This window comes from Rousettus aegyptiacus, unplaced genomic scaffold (genome assembly GCF_014176215.1).
Source record: "Rousettus aegyptiacus isolate mRouAeg1 unplaced genomic scaffold, mRouAeg1.p scaffold_m13_p_4, whole genome shotgun sequence".
NCBI lineage: Eukaryota > Metazoa > Chordata > Mammalia > Chiroptera > Pteropodidae > Rousettus > Rousettus aegyptiacus.
In genome coordinates this window covers 41,283,258-41,301,356 of record NW_023416307.1, presented here as the reverse complement: position 1 = coordinate 41,301,356, position 18,099 = coordinate 41,283,258, and the positions used below count along the sequence as shown (strand labels likewise).

Below are 18,099 nucleotides of genomic sequence, written 5' to 3'. Positions count from 1 at the left end.
TCAACATGATCATGGTGTGTGTGACCTTAAAGGCAGACTTTGATGCTCTGGTCTGAATATAATTATTGTGGTGTGTATTTTATGACCACAACTACCCAGTTAGATTATAAAAAAGATGGCGCTGGAGTTCGAGGGGACTTTTGCCAGACTGCATGTGGAACACAGCATCCTGGCTGTCTTCTTAAGTTATTTACACTACCCCCAGTCTGCTTAAGATCTACTCTCGAAGCAACTTTCAAATATACAATACAGTATTGTTAACTGTAGTCACCATGCTGTACATGACATCCAAGGACTTATTTATTTTATAACTGGAAATTTGTACCTTTTGACCCCCTTCACCCAGTTAGGTTTTTGGTTTTTGTTTGTTTTTAGATTCTATAGATAAGTGACATCATACTGTGGTATTTGTCTTTTTCTGACTTATTCGCTTAGCATAATGCCCCCGAAGTCCATTCATGTTGTCATAAATGGCAAGATTTCCTTCTTTTCTAAAGTCGAATAATATTTCTTTATATATATTTGTACATTTTCTATATCAATGAGCGGACACTTAGGTTGCTGCCATATCTTGGCTACTCTAAATAATGCCACAATGAACACCGAAGTGCAGGTAAAGTTAGTGTTTTCCTTTCCTTCAGATAAATAACCAGAAAGAGAATTGACAGATAATACAGTAGTTCTATTTTTAATTTTTTTTTTTTTTTGAGGAATCTCCGTGTTGTAGTCAAAGTAAAGTTATTTTTTTTAAGATACCAACCTGTCTCAGCTCTAGAGAACTTGAACTGGAACTTAAAAGGAGCAATCTTATGTTCTTAGGAGCCAGAATGGTGGTGCCAACAAAAAACAGAGGGAGAAACCCCTCTTTCTATGCTGAGAAAGACGGTGCTCAGGAGATCCAAGTTCCGGCCACGTTGTTAGCCACCACTCCGAGCTACGGTTTCTTTTTTCAGCATTCTTCTAGGTCACACTTGGGAGCATTTCTGTTTCTGTGTGCTTCTTTTCACAGAGAAAACATTTCAGCTACAGCTTCTGTAAGAAAATAGAACCAAGGCTGTACTCTGAAAATTTCTGTCCTCCGACTTGAGGCAGAGGTCTCAGGAAAATGGACTGGGACTCATGCTTGGGACTTTCATAACTTGCGGCTCTTTGGAGTCTGGATCCTGTGTACTGTCTGTCTGCCAGCACTGCCAGTGGTTCCCACACCAGCTGGTTGTGCCTCCAGGGGTCCCGCTGTAGAGGTGGGTGGGCAGGCAGGATACACTCACAAGATGGGATCTGTTTCCTGGCTGAACTAGGGAGAAATGTTTATCCCTCACCTCTGGGCCTCTAATGAATTCCGATTCAAGCCACACAGGCCTAGGAATCGATAGTTTTAATCATTTCAAAAACTAGCCCCACTCTGGGTAAAATTACAACGGGCAAGAAGCTCAATGGAGCTTAAAGGCCACAACCTCATTATCATTTCATTAGACTCACATTTCAGCAAGATGGAAAGAAATGTTCTCACACACACGCCCCCCTCCCAGGCTCCCCTCTCCTCCCCTAGCCCTGTGGAATAACTCTGGAGGACAGCGATGGTTTACAACAGCTGTCAGCGACAAGAGCCACTGGCCCACTCCCGTCATGCACTCTGCCGGAGGAGGAAGCTCGATGCAGTCACTGGAGATCTCAGCGCAAATCAGCGCAAATGCCTTCCAAATCAAGTTTGCAATCCTGGGAAGTTTAGTGAAAACAACCCTGCTGTCAGTTTGCCTTCTCACAGCTGGAGGGGTCAAGTCATCAACACAGTATAAACCCAGGCCAGCAGAACCTTGTCCTGCCCAGGGCCCCAGACACCCTCTGGGAAGCAAAGGGTTTGAAAATGTCTTAAACTTTTCCAGTTTGTTTATTTTCCAATGGTTAATGATATTGTCCATGCAAGGAGCAGAACCCCAGCTCCTGCTAACAATTAAAGAGGTTTTCTAATTTAGGAGAAAATGTAATTTAAAAAGAAAGAGAGAGAGCAAGAACTTGCACAGGAAGCAAAGCAAATAATTTGCATTGAGAACATGTATGCAGAAAAGCCTTGAGTTGAGAAGTTCCTGATCATGTGGTGAGCTCATGCAAGAAGTGAAAGCTGACTAAACCAATCAAGGGGCAACCTCAGAGCCGGCTGGACGTGTCTGCTTCTCTGGTGCCCCTCTGTCATATCGCACCACACCATTACCACTATCAGTTTCATGATCGCGGCTTTTATCTGTTACTCAAGTGTCCCCAGACCTCATTTTCCCCTAAGTCCAGGCAGGCTCCCATCAATGAAATTACCAGATTTCACTGCTGCCTGTGCCTATCTACCGTAGGCTCACTCTGTAATTTGGGGGACCTCTTGGGAGTGCCCCACATGTGCTCATCACCAGGATGGCCAGTGAGAGTGGATGCTGTGTCTCATCAAGTCTTCTCTCTCCCCCACCCTGTTTGCTCTCTGATGCCAGCATGCCTCGTAAGAATGCTGTTGACTATGCCCAGGGTGTTGTCTCAAAGCACCCCTAAAGGGCCCCACTGTCCACCTAGTATCCTCAGTGCACTAGAACATTAGAGGGTCCTGTGCCCTTCCCCCATTCTGTCACACCCTGTCACCTGAACACCAACACCTCTCTGAGTCTCACAGGCCCCCTTATGAAAATAGCCCCTTCAGCGACTTCTGAGGCCTCCCTCTCGACAGGATTCAGACGCAAGCGTGAGTGAGCAGGGGTCTGGTGTAGTGCGCGCCCCTCTTCTTCCCTTGCCTTCCCCTCACTACTAATAGATGCGGTGCCACACACTTCCCCAAATCCATCAGACACATCTGAATCCCACCGCTAGTTTAGGCTGAATAAAGTTGGGATCTGTATTCTACATCCTCAGAGCAGTGGTTCTCGACCTTGGCTGCATATTATAATCAATCACCTGGGGACCTTTATCAACTCCTACTGCCAAGGCCACATTCTAAACCAAGAAATCAGAATCTCTGGGCAGTGGTAATTTTTAAGTTCCCCTAGGCAATTCCAATGTGCAACCAATATTGAGAACCACTGTCATAGAGAAAGAAAGGAAGGGAGGGATAAAGGGAAGGATGGCGGAAGGGACGGCAAGGACAAAGTTGGGAACACTATCCCTGTGATGGAAGAGAGGTGAGGCAAGCCAGACTTGGTGCCACGCCCCGAGACACATACTGAGAAAACCCAATGATTCTTTTGCCAAACCTGCCAGTGACTCCTGTGGCTGTTGTCAGTATCTCTTTCAGCTTAGTCAACGTATTGGGAGGGTCAAAGAAGACAACTGCAGTTCAGACTGGTGACACCTGAGGTGCCTGGAGGGAGGCCTCATGTTGGTGGCTGTGGCAGAGGCAGACAGAATCCTGCAATTGATAGGACATCATGAGACCTCTGATCCTGCTCTTTTTGAGTTTCTAAACTAAACTAGGACAGCTGGCCATCTGCTCCAAGAGGGAGTGTGACCAAGAACTGGCCTGTGTTAGCGAGGTGAACAGAGTTCATTCATTTGTTCAGTCAGTCAGTCAGTCAGTCATCTATTTGTCCATTCCCTTACTCACATCTGCACATGTCAGAGCTGTGTGTAAGAGACCTCAGATATCATATGCAGCTCGGTGGTTCCCAGGCTTTGTTTTTAAGCTGAGGAATGCCAGTTTAAGTGAAACCGTATGGAAGCATAAACAAATACAAGGAGAGCTGCTTTGCTTAAAGTAGGATAGAGGCCCTGGGCCCGGCCCACTTACCTCCCTTCTCCTAAGAGGGCTTTACCAGATTCTCCTGTTTCAAGGAGAAACAGGGTTTGGAAACCTCTCATCTTGTAAATGAAGACACTAAGGCACAGAGGAGCAGGGTGCCTTGCCCAGAGTCACACAGTTTTCATGTAACAAAATTTACTGTGCTAAGTATGGAAGAATACAAAGATGAGTAAGATACAGTCCTCTTAAAATCGAGACGCTTACAGCATAAATTACTACTACCTCTACCTCGGATGCTAAGCCAAATGCCCAGTTTAATCAGGAGACCTGCCTCTCTCCGCTTTGTTTTCTGAAGCGAGCCTTTCCTGAATTCCTCTGCAGTCCATGGCCCTCAGGGAAAATGCACCCTTGTCCCCCGGAGCCACCAGGTCTAATTCATGGTCAGCCGGGAAGCTTGCTGCCAGCACACACTCTGACTGTCCTGGGAGTTTTCCTGGTTGTTAAATATTTTGAATACACATTTGGATTTCACCATCAAATTTTCCAAAGTGTGAGTAAGAACCAGACAGCAACCGAAAACATCAGTAACTAGATTAGCAATACCTGCGTTCTCACTGCCATTATTTGAAACCAGATCTACTTAGATCTTTTATACAAAGGAAGACCATTCTCTTCATGGGGTGATTGCTATGGGGGACTTTCTGGGTGTGGTCTTCCTAAGGATGCCTCTTGGGCACAGGGTGGCCAGGCTGACTTCTGAGATGGACCAACAGCCGCCCGCGGCACAGTACCCCAGGGTACAGGCAGGACTGACCTCATTCCCAAGTTATCCACCTGCCATCAGCACTGTGCACATGCAGGATAGCACTTCTCAGGTCTGGAGTTATATGTGATGTGAGTGCCGTCCGTCCCGAGGAATTGCCCTGACTGAAGGGAGCTGTCTTGCCTAAGTTATGCCCCTTCCCAGGGGGTAAAATGACCCGGGCTCTCACCTGAATGGGGGAACATCTTTGAAGAGTTGCTCAAGATTCAGCATGCCCCATGGGGCAGCTGAGGCTTTGTGGCAACCCTACTGCCATAAGCCTCTCCCTCCGCCCAGCCCTGTTTCCAGGATTCCTCACAGCTGTTGTGCCATGAGCATCCCCCAGTCAACCTTGTGCACACAGCCTCTCTCTTGAAGTCTGTTTCCTGAGGAACCTGACCCTCAACAGCATACATGCACGCAGTGGGGGCAATAATCCCTACCTGTCAGAGTTATTGTGAGGGTCAGATCAGCTCAGTGTGCATGTGGAATTTCCTCTCTGACACAGTGCCTGGAATAGAGTAAATGGGCACTGCACGCTTGTTCACATCCTCCTTCTCGCTAGTATTTTTTCCTCTGAGTGTGTTTATAGACTTTACAGTGAGTGTTCTCTGTCCTCTGGGGGAGACATCTGGCTCTCTGGTCACTGGCAGAGAAGTGATTGACACATTCCAAACCCAATAAGTATTTAAGCCATTTTTTTGTGTGTGCTCAGGTGTTCTACATAACCATGCTCACCTCTCATACCAACACACACACACTCACGCACACACACACACACACACGCACGCTATTATAGAATTCTGCAATCTTTGCAGCTTTCCAAACGTCCAAAGCTTTACACTATCACCACAACACGCAACCAGAGAATTGCTTGTGTACAGACCTGTGTACTAGGTGAGATATCCCAAGAGGGAGAGAACACTCCCTGGTGTTGGAATCGGGGAGGTTTTCACAAAGGAGGTCACATTTGTCATAAGTTTTGAAGGATGAGTAGATCCAGGCAGAGAGGATGGAAGTGGCTTTCCAGGCCAGGAGCATGATATGACACTCAAGTGTACAGTTGGGAAAACACAAAGCATGTCTAGGCAAGTCCTACGGTGTTGGCTGAAAACAGTTTTGTAGAGAAGGACAAGGAGAGGAGCCACGGCTAGAAAGACAGTTTGGGACCCGAGTGGGGCCTTGCATACCAAGCTGAGGCTGGAAGTAATGGGACTCCACTGATGATTTATGAGAAGGGGGAGAGCTTTAGGAAGATCAGTCATGGAGAGGGTTGGATGGGAATGGTACTGGAGGTCAGGAAACCAGCACAGAGGCTGTGGTAACAGACAGGGCTAGAGAGAACCCCACACCTGGCCGGAGGATGGCTGAGTCAGGAGGACAGAAGTCCCAGGATAAAAGCGCTGACCTCTTCGTCAGAGCACCACCACTACTAAAACCTTTTGGGGCAACTGTGCAAATATCTTTGGCTTCTGATCTGAGGACAAGAAGCACGTGAGCTTGTGCCCCGGCATCTGTTTGGGGAAGTGAAAGAGGAAACCGATGACGTGAGGGTGCCTGACTCATCGTTTCTGAGCGACCCTGAGCAGGAAAATTTCCTGAGCCCGCTGCCAGTCACCTCCTCTGCCCACACCTTGCCTCATAGGAACGTAGACACCGAAAGCGAGTCCCTTGCACAAAACATCTAGAGAAACTTCTAGAAACAGAACAGACCCAGCCCTGCTTCCTCACTCCCTTGCTGCAAAGCATTGGGCAAATCACTTAACACCTTTCTGGGCCTCAGTTTTCTCAACTATAAAATGGTAATAACAGTTGCCACCACCCATTTGTGGGACTTTTATGAGATCAAATAGCCTAATACATCTGAAGGTGCTTAAAGCTCTTCGGAAGCAGATGCTAAAGAAATGTGAAATGTGATTGTCGATGCTGTTATGTGATTGAGTATTGCTGTTGCCACCACCTCTGTTGCCTTATATCTCTCTTCTCTGAAGAGCCCAAATACTGTTCGTGGGCTTCTTTTTCTCCACCAATAATTTTCAAATGCCTCCTCTTGCTTAGATGTGGACCTTACCCCAGAAGGCTCTACAGATACTGCCGACCTGAAACGGACCCTGAGTCAGATCCTACGAAAGCCAAAAGGAGGGCCTGGCTGAGAGCACCTCGGGGCGGTGACAAAGAGGAGTGATTCATCACTGCTCGACGGGGAGGTAGCTATTGTCTCTGTCAGGGAAAGGCATGTGACTCAAGGTGGGACTTTGTGGTCACAGAGGAACTGTGATCATCCATCCCTCCGACTCCTCCATCTCTTCAGTGGCATGGACCCAGATCCCAGCCCCACCACCATCACTCACTCCTGGGCTACCTTCTGGTCCCATTGCCTAGAAATCTAACAGTGCAGTGAATGTGACTCATTAACCATCTGACCTCGTTTTCCTCATCTCTAGATGATTCTAATAATCCCTGAGCTGCCTGCCTTACAGGGCTGATGTGAGGAGGGTCCCATGGGCTGAGAATGCAAGAATGTTTGGTGACTATAAGATGTTGTAAGGGACTGTTCGAGGGGATGTTTCAAGGGTATGTTCTTAGATGGTTTCCTGCCCAGGGGAGAGAAGAGGAGATAATGTCTGGAGGCTGCTCTGTAGTAGCTACAGAAAAGTTGTAGGGGATGGTCCCAGGATGCCAGTTCCCTCCAGATCCAAAGTTCCAAAGCCAGGTAGAAAGTGTTTCTTGAACGCAGGTGTTCAAGAAAACATCTCTTGGTTTTCCGATACAAAGCACCCCGCTCAAAACAAAAACAAAAACAAAAAACACAAAGAGCAGGAGAGTGTGTGGGAGTCACCATCTTCTATCGACCCACAGCTTGGCTGTAGTACCCTTCCCAAGTGTCTCTGGACTGGCTGGAAAGAGGCATGGGGGCTGGGTTGAGCCAGTGACACTCACCCACCCAGACTATAAAGGAGCATAGCTGGGAGGTGGCAGTCTACCACTAAGTAGACAAATGTCAGAGCTGAGCTACCAAAGTCCCCTTCCCAGGGGGACCTGCCCTGAATGGATGAAGAGAGGAGACCACAGAGAGTAACGTACCCAGTCCCCTAGAGCAGCAGGTGTCTAGCAGGAACAAGTGCAAGGCCAGCTTGCCAGTTGTCTCTGGCCGGGATGCCCTGCTTACAGGCGGGGATGGGGGAAAGAGAGGAAATAGGTTAGAGTTATCCAGGGGAAGAAGCCTAGGAATAGCCCACATCATTGTAGCCTTTTGGGGATTCCTGAATGGGGGCTGGTACAGGGTCGATGAACCCCAAAGTCCCTGAAACAAGACAAGTTATCCATGTACGTGGAGAAGGTTTAGACCATCGGAGACTATGTCCCTGCATCCCACTTGTAAGTGCTCCCTAGACTCAGATGATTTCCTAACTCATCAGCCTGGGTTTAAGTTTTTCCTTTAACTTGAACCCTCCTGTTCCAGCCAGGTGCAGATCACATTTCCAGACTCAGCCTGTCAGTCTGGTTCACACTGACCCCTCCCACGTTGAGGGCCATTCATAGCCATACTCTCTCTCCTTGGACTCTGAAAACAGAGTCCATGTTCATGGCCACCAATCAATTCCTGTGACCTTAGCAGCTACTGAACCTTCCTGGGCCTCACTTTCCTGTCAGTATTTGGGGGGATTATAATAAGAGCCACCTTGTGGCCTTGCTGTAAGAATTAAATGCATTAACAAGGTGCTCAGTACAGTGCTTGACACCCAACAAGCCCTACATCTGCACTGGTTCCTTTTGAAAATCTAACGTGGAGCCTTTTCAAGACTGGGCTTCAGATCTATTTCTGAAGGCCTTCCTCGACTGCTCTCTGCTCCACACCTTCCTCCACAGTTGTTCTGTCATTGTCATGCTGGTCACATAGTAGCTATGTAAGCTGATGGGACAAGCTAGCCAGCATTGGCCTTCTTGGGAACCCTCAGTCCTCCACCTACCCGGGCTTGAGATCCTTCTCTACAAAGCCACGTACCTCTCATCTATCAAAATACTACCCCTAACTCATATCTTTCATGAAACATGGCACAGTGGGAGCCACATAAGCTCTGGGCTCAGAGAGACCAAGGTTCGAATCCCAGCTAAACCTAAACCAGCCATGTGACCTTGAAAAATTATTAAACCTCTCTTACTCTCAATTTTATGATATATCAAATGAGGGAAATACCTCTTTCTCACAGTATGAAGGAGAGGATGAAGTGAAATAATAACTCCTAGATGCCTGGTACAGTGCTGGATCAGTGCTAGCAAACAGTAAGTGCTCAATAAATGTTTCCCTTCTCTCTTCTCCACCCTGCTCCGATAGCATAGTCTCTTCTCTGTTCTTAACAATTTTTACAGCCACAATTAGCCTACTCTATGTATGTTCTTGAATATTTATTATGCATTGGTTACTCTTTCATTCATTCAACATTTATTAGACATTTACTATTTGTTTGATGCTGTGATAGACCCTTGGGATAACTGTGACCAAATCCTTGCCCTAAGAGCTTTACAGAAAATTGAGAGGGTCAAGAATATCAGCAGATAATCCTAGGATCTTAGGGTAAGTGCCATAGAGGGGGCATGCATACAAGGCGCTCTAGATCACAGACTGAGGAGTGACTAACACCGATTTTGGCAGTCAAAGGCCTTAAAACTAACTCAGTAAGCACTGATTGAGCCTATGCTAGGCACTGAGGATTTGGAATGAAGAGACAGTGCCTCTGTTCTCAAGGAATGCAGGGTCCAGACAAGAGGATATAAGGATTACACCATGTGGAAAGTATCTGTGTGTCCAGGGTGTTGTCATGAAAGAGGGGAACAGCTGAATGATGGAGGCAAGGAAGACATCCTGGAGGAGGTGGCATCTAAGACTTGAAGAACAAATAGGAATTGGCTAAACAAAGGAGGAATGGAAGGTCTGTCCAGGTGGAAGGAAATAGCCTGTGTGAAGTCTGGAAAGAGTAAAGCTTAGTGGAGCACTCAGTAAAAACAAATAGTTCTGTTCAGTTGGATGCATATGCATCCGGTCAGACCCCTCAGCCCCAGCTCCAGCTCCACCTTTTCCCAGAGGCTTCAGTCCTTCTGATGTCCTAGCTTGGGAGCCATGCATCTCAGGCTCTTCCTAAGGGACAGAAAAGGTCTGGAAAGAAAAAGGGGAGGGGAGACGCTAAGGAGTGAGTGCTTAGGCTGGACAGGAAGGAGGAAAATTTTTCTCCACCCTCCTGTTCCCTACGCAAGGACACTGACCAATGGCCAGGGTTAGCCTTGGGTTGTGGTTAGTTCATGGTAACAGCTGCTAGATATCAGGAAAGAACCTGCTTCCTCAACTGAAGCCTCCCATGCCCAGCGCCTCTGCCTCTCTGCTCCTGCCAAATCAGTTCCTGCTCCTCTGGTCAAAGTGAAGGTCCCCTCACCTTCATGGAGTTTACCATGCAGCCAGCAAGCCACAGAGACTCCCAGCATACCCTACATCTGCCGAGCGACATGCACAGACACCAAGCTCATTCCCATGTGCACACATGCACGCACACCCTCCTCTCCCACAGTACCCACGCTCACACACTCTCACACCATTTATCCCTGCATCTGTGCACACACACACTTATGCACACTCACACACCAGAAGGGGCAAGTTCCATAAGTTCCCTTTGGAGAAGATCAACCCCTTGGAAGGTTCTGGGCCTCCAGAGAATCTCAGTATCCCTCACTGAGAGGGCACCGAAGGGTTAAGAGAGAACACTTCCAGGGAGTTTGCCTCTTAATCAACACAGTTAATTCCTTTCCTTTTGCAAACATAAATTCTTGGCAGTCAGTAACCAAGAAAGAAAGGGGTAAGAAAAAACCTTAACTCAACATTAGTCAAATCTTTGCCTCTTCCTATTTTTTTTTTTTCAAGTTCAAACTCAGGGGAATTCAAAGCAATGAGAGAAATCCCAGCCCAGATGGAATGTTTTTGCTAATATACGTCTGCAAGTTATTTAAATGTATGTTTAAGTGTGTGTGTGTGTGTGTGTGTGTGTGTGTGTGTGTAAGTGAGAGAGAGAGAGAGAAGAAAGAGAGAGAGAGAGAGAGAGAGAGAGAGAAGGAGGGAATAGGAGAGCAAGTTAAGTATGGCTACGTGGTGTGTGTGTGTGTGTGTGTGTGTGCGCGCGCGCGCGCGCCCATGTATGACTAGAGCAGACAGCAGAGCAAGGGAATCACCAGAGTCTCTGCCTGAGCCCCAGCTGTCCTCTGGCTTCGACTCTCCTCTCTAGACCTGAAGCAGGACAAGGCCATTACCCAGGACTGTCCTTGCCTTTCAACCTAGGGTCTCCTGGGACATAGCTTCTGTTACTCCACCCGAGGATGGCCTCAATGATACATTCTGCTAGCAATAACCCACCCACCATACACTTTCTTGTCCTTCTTTCCTGCTTAGCCAAAATATTTTGGCCTGGACCATTTTAGGCCTGGAGGAGAGGAATAGTTGAGAGGACCAACCCCCCCCCCAGCAACACACACACACACACACACACACACACACACACACACACACACACACAGAGCCACCCCTCCAATGGCCCTGCCTGGACTGGAAATCTGGGCTTAGGCTCTATTTCTGACCTCTTGATATCCCCTCTGCGAGTTCTCTTATGGTCTTCAGACCTTGGTATTCCCTTTCTACCTTTTATGCTCATTCCCTCGGAACCTCCTCCAGGTGACAGGCCTGATCCTCAGCTATGGACTCCACTTCTGCAAGTCTCCTCACCTCTACCCCCAGAAGCCCTCCTGACTGGGATCAGGGTATAGGGGCTTTGCAGATAACCCTCTCAGCCCCACACCTGTCCCTAGCTCCTTCTCATCTGCTCCCTCCTGAGCCAACTTTAACTCTCTTCATCTTTCCCCTGAAATCGCTCCTCTGGCCCCATAATCAGCCTTGTGGGTTTCAACTTCCTGATAAGCAGCTTTCTCCATCTAAAGGCACTTTGGATGCCTGGGCCACCCTGTGGGCTGGCTAGACCCGTCTCTGGCTAGGGGCCTGCTCTCACTCTTCTGAGCCTCAGCCCACCCCGAATCCTGGGCCTTCCACTCAAAACTTCCCATGCCCCTACCCTGCCCTGGCTCCCCAGAGATTCCAGCCTTCCCATCCTTACCCCTTCACACAGAGGCCTCTCAGCGTCTCCAGCCAGGCCCAGAGCTGGAGTTTGCAACCTCTTCTATCACCAGCTCTTGGGAAAAGAGAGGTGGGGGTGGGATGGGGTTAGGTCGGGGTGGGGGTAGTGCTCAGGGTCTGGAATCTGCAGAGAGAATCCTCACTCTGGTTGAGCCCCATCCCTACCCCCTTCTCCTCTGACTTCTCTGCTCCTCCCACACACTCTTGCCCTCGGAGGCCTTTTTTTCTGAGAATGTGGCCATCCATGATCTCCTCTGGCTGATGAGAGGACAAGATTTACCAGCTCTCAGACTCTGAGAGTGTATTGTCTATTCTCATCTTCTGGAACCACCTCGGGATCTGATGCTCAGCTGAGCCCTGGCCTGAGATAGAGCAAAATGAATCAGGGTGATGGACTGAGTGGGGAGGTGCTATTGGAGAGGAAGATAGAGAGAGAGAGAGATTCTAAGAGAGAGTAGAAGTGAGTTTTGGATTACGTGACATTTGAGCTTGCCTTGATATGTAGCTAGGAGATAGTGGTAGCTTAGATCTGACTTTCAACATGGAGGAAATAATTGCCTGTAAAGAATATCTGAGACAGAAATAAGGAAAGAAGACATTGTCCTGGAATGCTCCCTTGAAATGCTCCGTTGGAATGTTAGGGTTAACATGACCCTAACAGGGTTATGTTAATCTCTGAAATGAGTGGGGCCCTGAGGTCTTGTCTCATTGACACTGGCATCTTAAGGCCTGAAGATGCCAGGAGGACTCCATAGTCTGCCTTGGACTGAGGGCTTCAGAGAGTCCACGCATCCCCTGACATCGTATGCAAAATCTTATGGATAGGGATATTATTATGGGGAGAAACTTCATGGTCGTAATCACATTCTCAAAAGGATCCCTCACCTCAAAAGAGTAAAAACCACAGGACTAGACATTAACACAAAGGTGACATTTGAGGCTAGCCAGAGTGCTCCAAAGTTACAAGGCCAGATTGGAGCCAGATGACCTCTGGCTGAAACCAGTAGACTGGGTCAAGCTTAAGTAGTAATGTGAGTCTGAGGGGGTGACCTTCACTTCTAGATGTGGGGGTAGGGGGAAGGGAGGTGGATTCCCAGAGATTACCTGGGTTCCTGGAGACTCCATCTAAAAGCAGATCTCTGCCAGGTGAAATCCCATGGCTCACATAATACACCTTTGATGCAGGACAGGGTAAATCCCTCCAAGTGGGGATTCAAGTCCTGCACCAAGAGAGAGGGTTCTTGACTGAGTACAGGAAAGAAGTCAAGCAGAGTTAGAGACAAAGAAAAGTTTCTTAGAAAAGGAATAATGCTCCATAGACAGAGCACAGTCTTCTCTCAGAGACAGAGTGAGACAGACTGAGAGGGACGGAGAGGAACAGTGAGAGACAGAGACAAAAGACTGGAAGAAAAAAGACAAATCGAAAGACAGGCAGACAGACAGACAGATAGACCCTGAGTGTTTAGGGAGTTTAGTTTATATACCATTCTTCGTTTCTATGAATTACATTTTTAAGACTTTGTTTACCTATTTTCCTTTGATGGTATGGTATATAGTGGGAAAAATAAGGGTATGTAGCATCAAAGTCATAGGTATGTAGCCAGAAAGCCTGCTGGCAATCCCCAGCCTTTGTTTCATAGGCTCTCCATGGTTTTTGGCCTAGGGAATGAATGATTGGGCTTATTTTGTGTAGCGTATGACTTAAAGACTCTGTTTTCCCTTCACAGTATGGGTAAATGGTTTGTTAGTAATGCCAGCAGGAATCTTCCTTTGTTTTGTGGGTTTACCCATGGTCCGTCTGGCAGCTACACACTGCAAGCTCTGACTACAGCTTGATTTAACATTTAGTTCTCATGCCTACATTACCTTCAGTAGGCTGGGCTCTTTTGTTGGCTTTCGCGGCTGAGGCACTGGCAGGTACCAGCTGGTGAGACGGTGAAGGGGACTGAGCCCTAAGCCTTCCTGGGGCATCAGCAAGAAGTGCATAGGAGGGTCTGTGCCCACAACTTTCACAATGTCGCGAAGTTCATCTGTCTCAGAGTAAAAATAACTGTCCACTCTTCAAGGGGCTGTGAGTGTGTCCAGCACTGATGTGGGCAAGTCAAAGGAATCACAGAAAAAGAAAGCAAAGGTCATCAATGCCAAAGAGGCAGTTTGGAAGAAATGATAATTCTTAGCAAAAAGTCCCTTAGCCCAACTCTGCAATGATCAAGCTAATGGACCTTCCAGGTCACAGTTCCTTCTCCTGTGAAATGATGATGTTGGGTTTTGGGGTCTCTTAGGATACCTTCAGTGATGCCACTTTAAGTTTTAAAAAAAATGCCCCCTCCTGTTCCCTTCCTGGGGCTCTTGTGTGAGAGAAGAGATTATCCAAAAGCCACAGGAAGCTTTCCAGGCCGTCTCCCTGCTGCACTCCAAGACCACCCACCCAGGGCCTACACTCAGCTCCTTTCCAAAAAGTCAATTTCCCTACAAAAAAGACTGTGGAAACAGGAGGGGTTTTCCTCTTCCTCTTTTGACTTGTCTGCTTATTTGCTTTCATGCTCAGATTGAACATATTCAAAGGACAGAGCTTGGGGAGGCTGGCTCAGGCCAGCTGAGATGCAACCTCAGAGGTGTTGGCTGTTAAATGGGCCAGGGACAGCCAGGATGTGGAGGTGTAAACTTTCCTCTGGGCCCTCTGAGGAAGAAACAGTGCTCTTCTGTTCTAGGTGCTCTAGAATGGCTCTAGAATGCTTCTTCTACCCAATGTGTGCCTGAGTAGTTGAGATATATGTGTGTCTATAAATATAGATGGATACAAATCAAGGGTTTATGAGGTGGCGGCGAAGCTGCCCGTCTGTGGCAGCCAAGCTGCTATCAGTGCGTCTAAGGGGGAAGCTCCGGTGTCTGTTCTCACAGGTCTCTCCAGTCACTTCCGCCTGTCATCCTCCCAACTCCCCAACATCGAGCTGTCATCATCGTCAACTTCTCCCTCACTTTTCCTCCCCACAGCCAGGCTGTTGCTATATCCTCACTTCTTCCTCCACAGCAACTCTGAAATCTGTTCCTTTCTGGTCTCCACCCCCTCCAGCAGCATCCCCCTCGTGTCCCCATCTCTCCTGTCTCTTGTCTCTGCTTCTTTTGGTTTTTCACTCTCTGACTCTGTGCTGTCTCTGTCTGCTCCTAGTCCATCTGTCTGTCCATCTCTGTGCATGCTTGTTTTATGTGCAGCTGTCTCCCAGCCCCCTCTGAATCCACCTCCCTCTCATTCTCTCTCTCTGTGTTCTCTGTTTTGTAGTATGTTTGTCTATCTCTCCATCGTCTTCTCTGTGTCTCGCAAACAACTCAGCCACAAATTTCTCAGGGAAGCATTGTTTCTAGCCTCCTCCTTCCTTCTGACCTCATTGTCCAGTTGACTTCTCACCTGGCCTGGGATCAGAGAAGAGCAGATGGGCAGAACAGGGGGATTGACCTCCTCAGCCTGTGAGAACTAGTGGGCTGTAGGCGGAACAGCTGGGCGGGAGAAAGCAGTGATGCAGCCCTCCCAGTTACTAAAACAAGTGGCAGGCCTGGCTCATTTGCATGTCATGTCTATTTTACATAAATCTGCATATCGAGATGTAGGCCCTGGAGCCAGGTAATGCAAAATGATACAAAATAAGTTAATCAATGTTCCCTGCTGCAGGTGTAAGCCAGCCCTACTTTCCAACTGACAGAGCAGACCCAAATGGCTGGTGTCCTTACGGGGTAGGGGTGGAGAAGGCAGGAGCGGGGTGCTGGCCTGGAGTGGGCAGGCAGCTGTTCCACCTCAGACTGTGGAAGGCCCAAGGGCCAGTCTGCTATCCAGCCTGGTTCCAAAGGGGCCCTGAGAGAGGCTGGGCCCCGAGGGCTGCAGAGGGCTGTGGCCAGCCAGCCTGAACCACGACCTCAACCTGGAGACTCCACTCCTGAGCTAGGAGAATGGGGGACTTGGGGCTTACCTCACCCAGTGGGAAAACCGAGGTACAAAGAGCAAAGAAAGAACTTTTCCAAGATGACTCAGCTCCCCCACGGTTGGATCCAAGTCAGAAGCTTGCACCTTTGGCTCCTGGCAAAGTGACCTTCGTGCTTCTTGTCAGTGACTAGAACTGGGTGAATTTCTTTCTGCACTATTTGAGGGTTCATGGTGACTTTGGGGGAGCAGAAAAGACAGTCTGCCCTTCTCCAACCTCAAGCCTTTGGGAGGACTGCCCCTGCTCTAACCACCTTGGGACACCCTCCAGCCCGCCCTGCCCTAGCCGTGGGGCCCTGCTCCCCCTTTAAGAAAAAGTAGCATGCGAGAGAGTAGTGGCCATTCTCCCTCGGTGTTCTCCAGCCTTTGGGGATTGTGACTTCTTGGCCACCCCCTGGATTGGAAAATGGTTCCCAAAACCCTAAGGCTTCTAAGAGACCCTTCATATGCAAGGGGGATGGAAAACAGGGTTACTAGCAGCAGAGCCTGTCCCAGACCCGGCTCCATTTCTCCTCTGACAAGCAAAGAGGAAGCAGGCATGAAACCTAAACCTCGCAAAGACCTCACACCTTCTCCAGACACGACTTCCAGTTTGTTTAAAGGAGATTCATAGTTAAGTCACATTTGTACCAACTCTAACTGCTCTCGTCCTCCTCTGCTGCAGGAAGCTGGCCAGTAGGGCACTGTCACGCCACTGGAGAGTACAGACTAACTGTGATGTCCAGGCCATCCTAGCAGGCAGGGTACCCAGTGGTTAAAAGCCGGAGCTTCGCAATGAGCCACACCTCTGCCTATGTCTTGGTGCTACCACTGACCAGCTGTGTGACCCAGGGCAAGACGCCTGCCTTCTCTGAGCTCAGTTTTCTCATCTGTACAATATGGGTGGTAATAGTTCCTACTTCATAGGGACAAATGAGACAAAACGTTCACAGTACCTCACACAGTGCCTGGCACAAAGGAAGCATCTAAAAATGTAACCATTATTATTACTCTTGCAAATATCACTATCATAACCAGGCCAGCCTAAGTCAAGAGAAGGGGGCCAGGGAGCAGAAATAAGTCCACTTGGAGTCTCCTTCCCACTGCCCTTCCTCCTCCCATCACCTTCTCCTGTTCCTGTCCCTCCACTTTTCTCTTCACAGTTGCACCAGGGGGAACATTCTAAAACACAAATATTGTCATGCCACTGACTTGCTTTAAATCCTTTCTGACTCCTTGTTGCTCTTAGGATAAAGCCCAAGCTCCTTGACGTGGTTTTACAAGGCTTTTTGCAACCTGGCTCCTGCTCATCTCTCCAGCCTCATCTCTCAGCCTCTTGTAACCTAAGCTTCTAGCTTCACACCCACCTCCAGGCCTCTGCACTAGCTGCTTCCTGACCCCAGCTACTCACCTGCTCTCCTCTGAGGTTGGAAGTTGTTTCCTCCAGAACACTCCCACTCTCATGTCTAAGGATTGAAAGAGAAAGGCTTAAAGGGCTCTTCATCTCAGGAGATTTGACCCGAGCGGTCCAAGCAGTAGTGATGTCTCAAATCATCCAGCCCGACTGCACCTTTGGCAGAGGGGAGACCCAAGCCCTCAGAGGGAGGAGGCTTCTTCCAGGTTCCACTCATGCTCTCTCCACACCAACATGAGAGATCAGTGACCCCTCTGCTGACACTGAGGGCCTCTCCTATAATGCATGTGCATTTAGCCTTTAATAACCTCTCCCCAGGAAGAATAAACAGAAGACTTGGAGATCGAAAGGAATGAATTTCAAGCCCCAGGAGAGACCACAGGGATGTGTTTTGGGGTAAGGCTATCTGAGAGCACCCCTCAGCCATCCCCATAGAGTCACTGTCTCCTTTATTCTTCCTGATTTTGGTCAGCCTCATCTGCCAAGGGAGCAGAGCCTGTTATTGGGGGACCGAGTGGCAAAGCAGAGAGGCTTCCTGGAGAACTGCTAATTTAAAAGTTAGTTTGAGTGAGACCTAGTCAAGGCCATCGTTGGTGTGTGGAAAGCACAGGGGTTCTGGAATCAGGAGGCCTGAGTTCGAGTTCTAGTTGCTGGCTGTGTGAAAGGGGAAACCACTTAACCTCTCTGCACTTCAGTCTCCCCATCTGTAAAATGGGGGTAATAATAGCTCTGCCCCCACTAGGCTGTGTTTTTCAGGTCGTGTCGGGTGATAGATGTGAAAGTGCCTTCTAAACAATTCAGCATTTAACATGCATCCTTCTTAATGAGACTGGAGGAGCCTGAGAAGGTTCCGATCAAAAATCAGGCTCCAATCCCCAGGATTGATTGCTAATTTATCCCTCTGCCCCTGCTTATATTCCGTGCCTAATCTGTTAGGGACTGAAAGGTGTTGGACTTATAAATATTTGTTCCTCATGGCCAGTCTTTCCTGAGTTCTTTCAGCCTGGCTGATAAGATAATCTGCCCTGTGGGGTAAGCTCTGGCACCTGGTGTT

General features: G+C 48.4%; 1 protein-coding gene across 1 annotated transcript in view; it reads left to right on the top strand.

Moving 5' to 3' along the window:
* Positions 1-1,577: 1,577 nt before the first annotated feature.
* Positions 1,578-18,099, top strand: part of MAGEF1 (MAGE family member F1) — a 51,329-nt gene continuing 34,807 nt past the window's right edge. Inside the window, 1 exon segment of the mRNA XM_036219648.1 lies at positions 1,578-1,745. Within this exon segment, the coding sequence (XP_036075541.1) occupies positions 1,578-1,745 (168 nt within the window).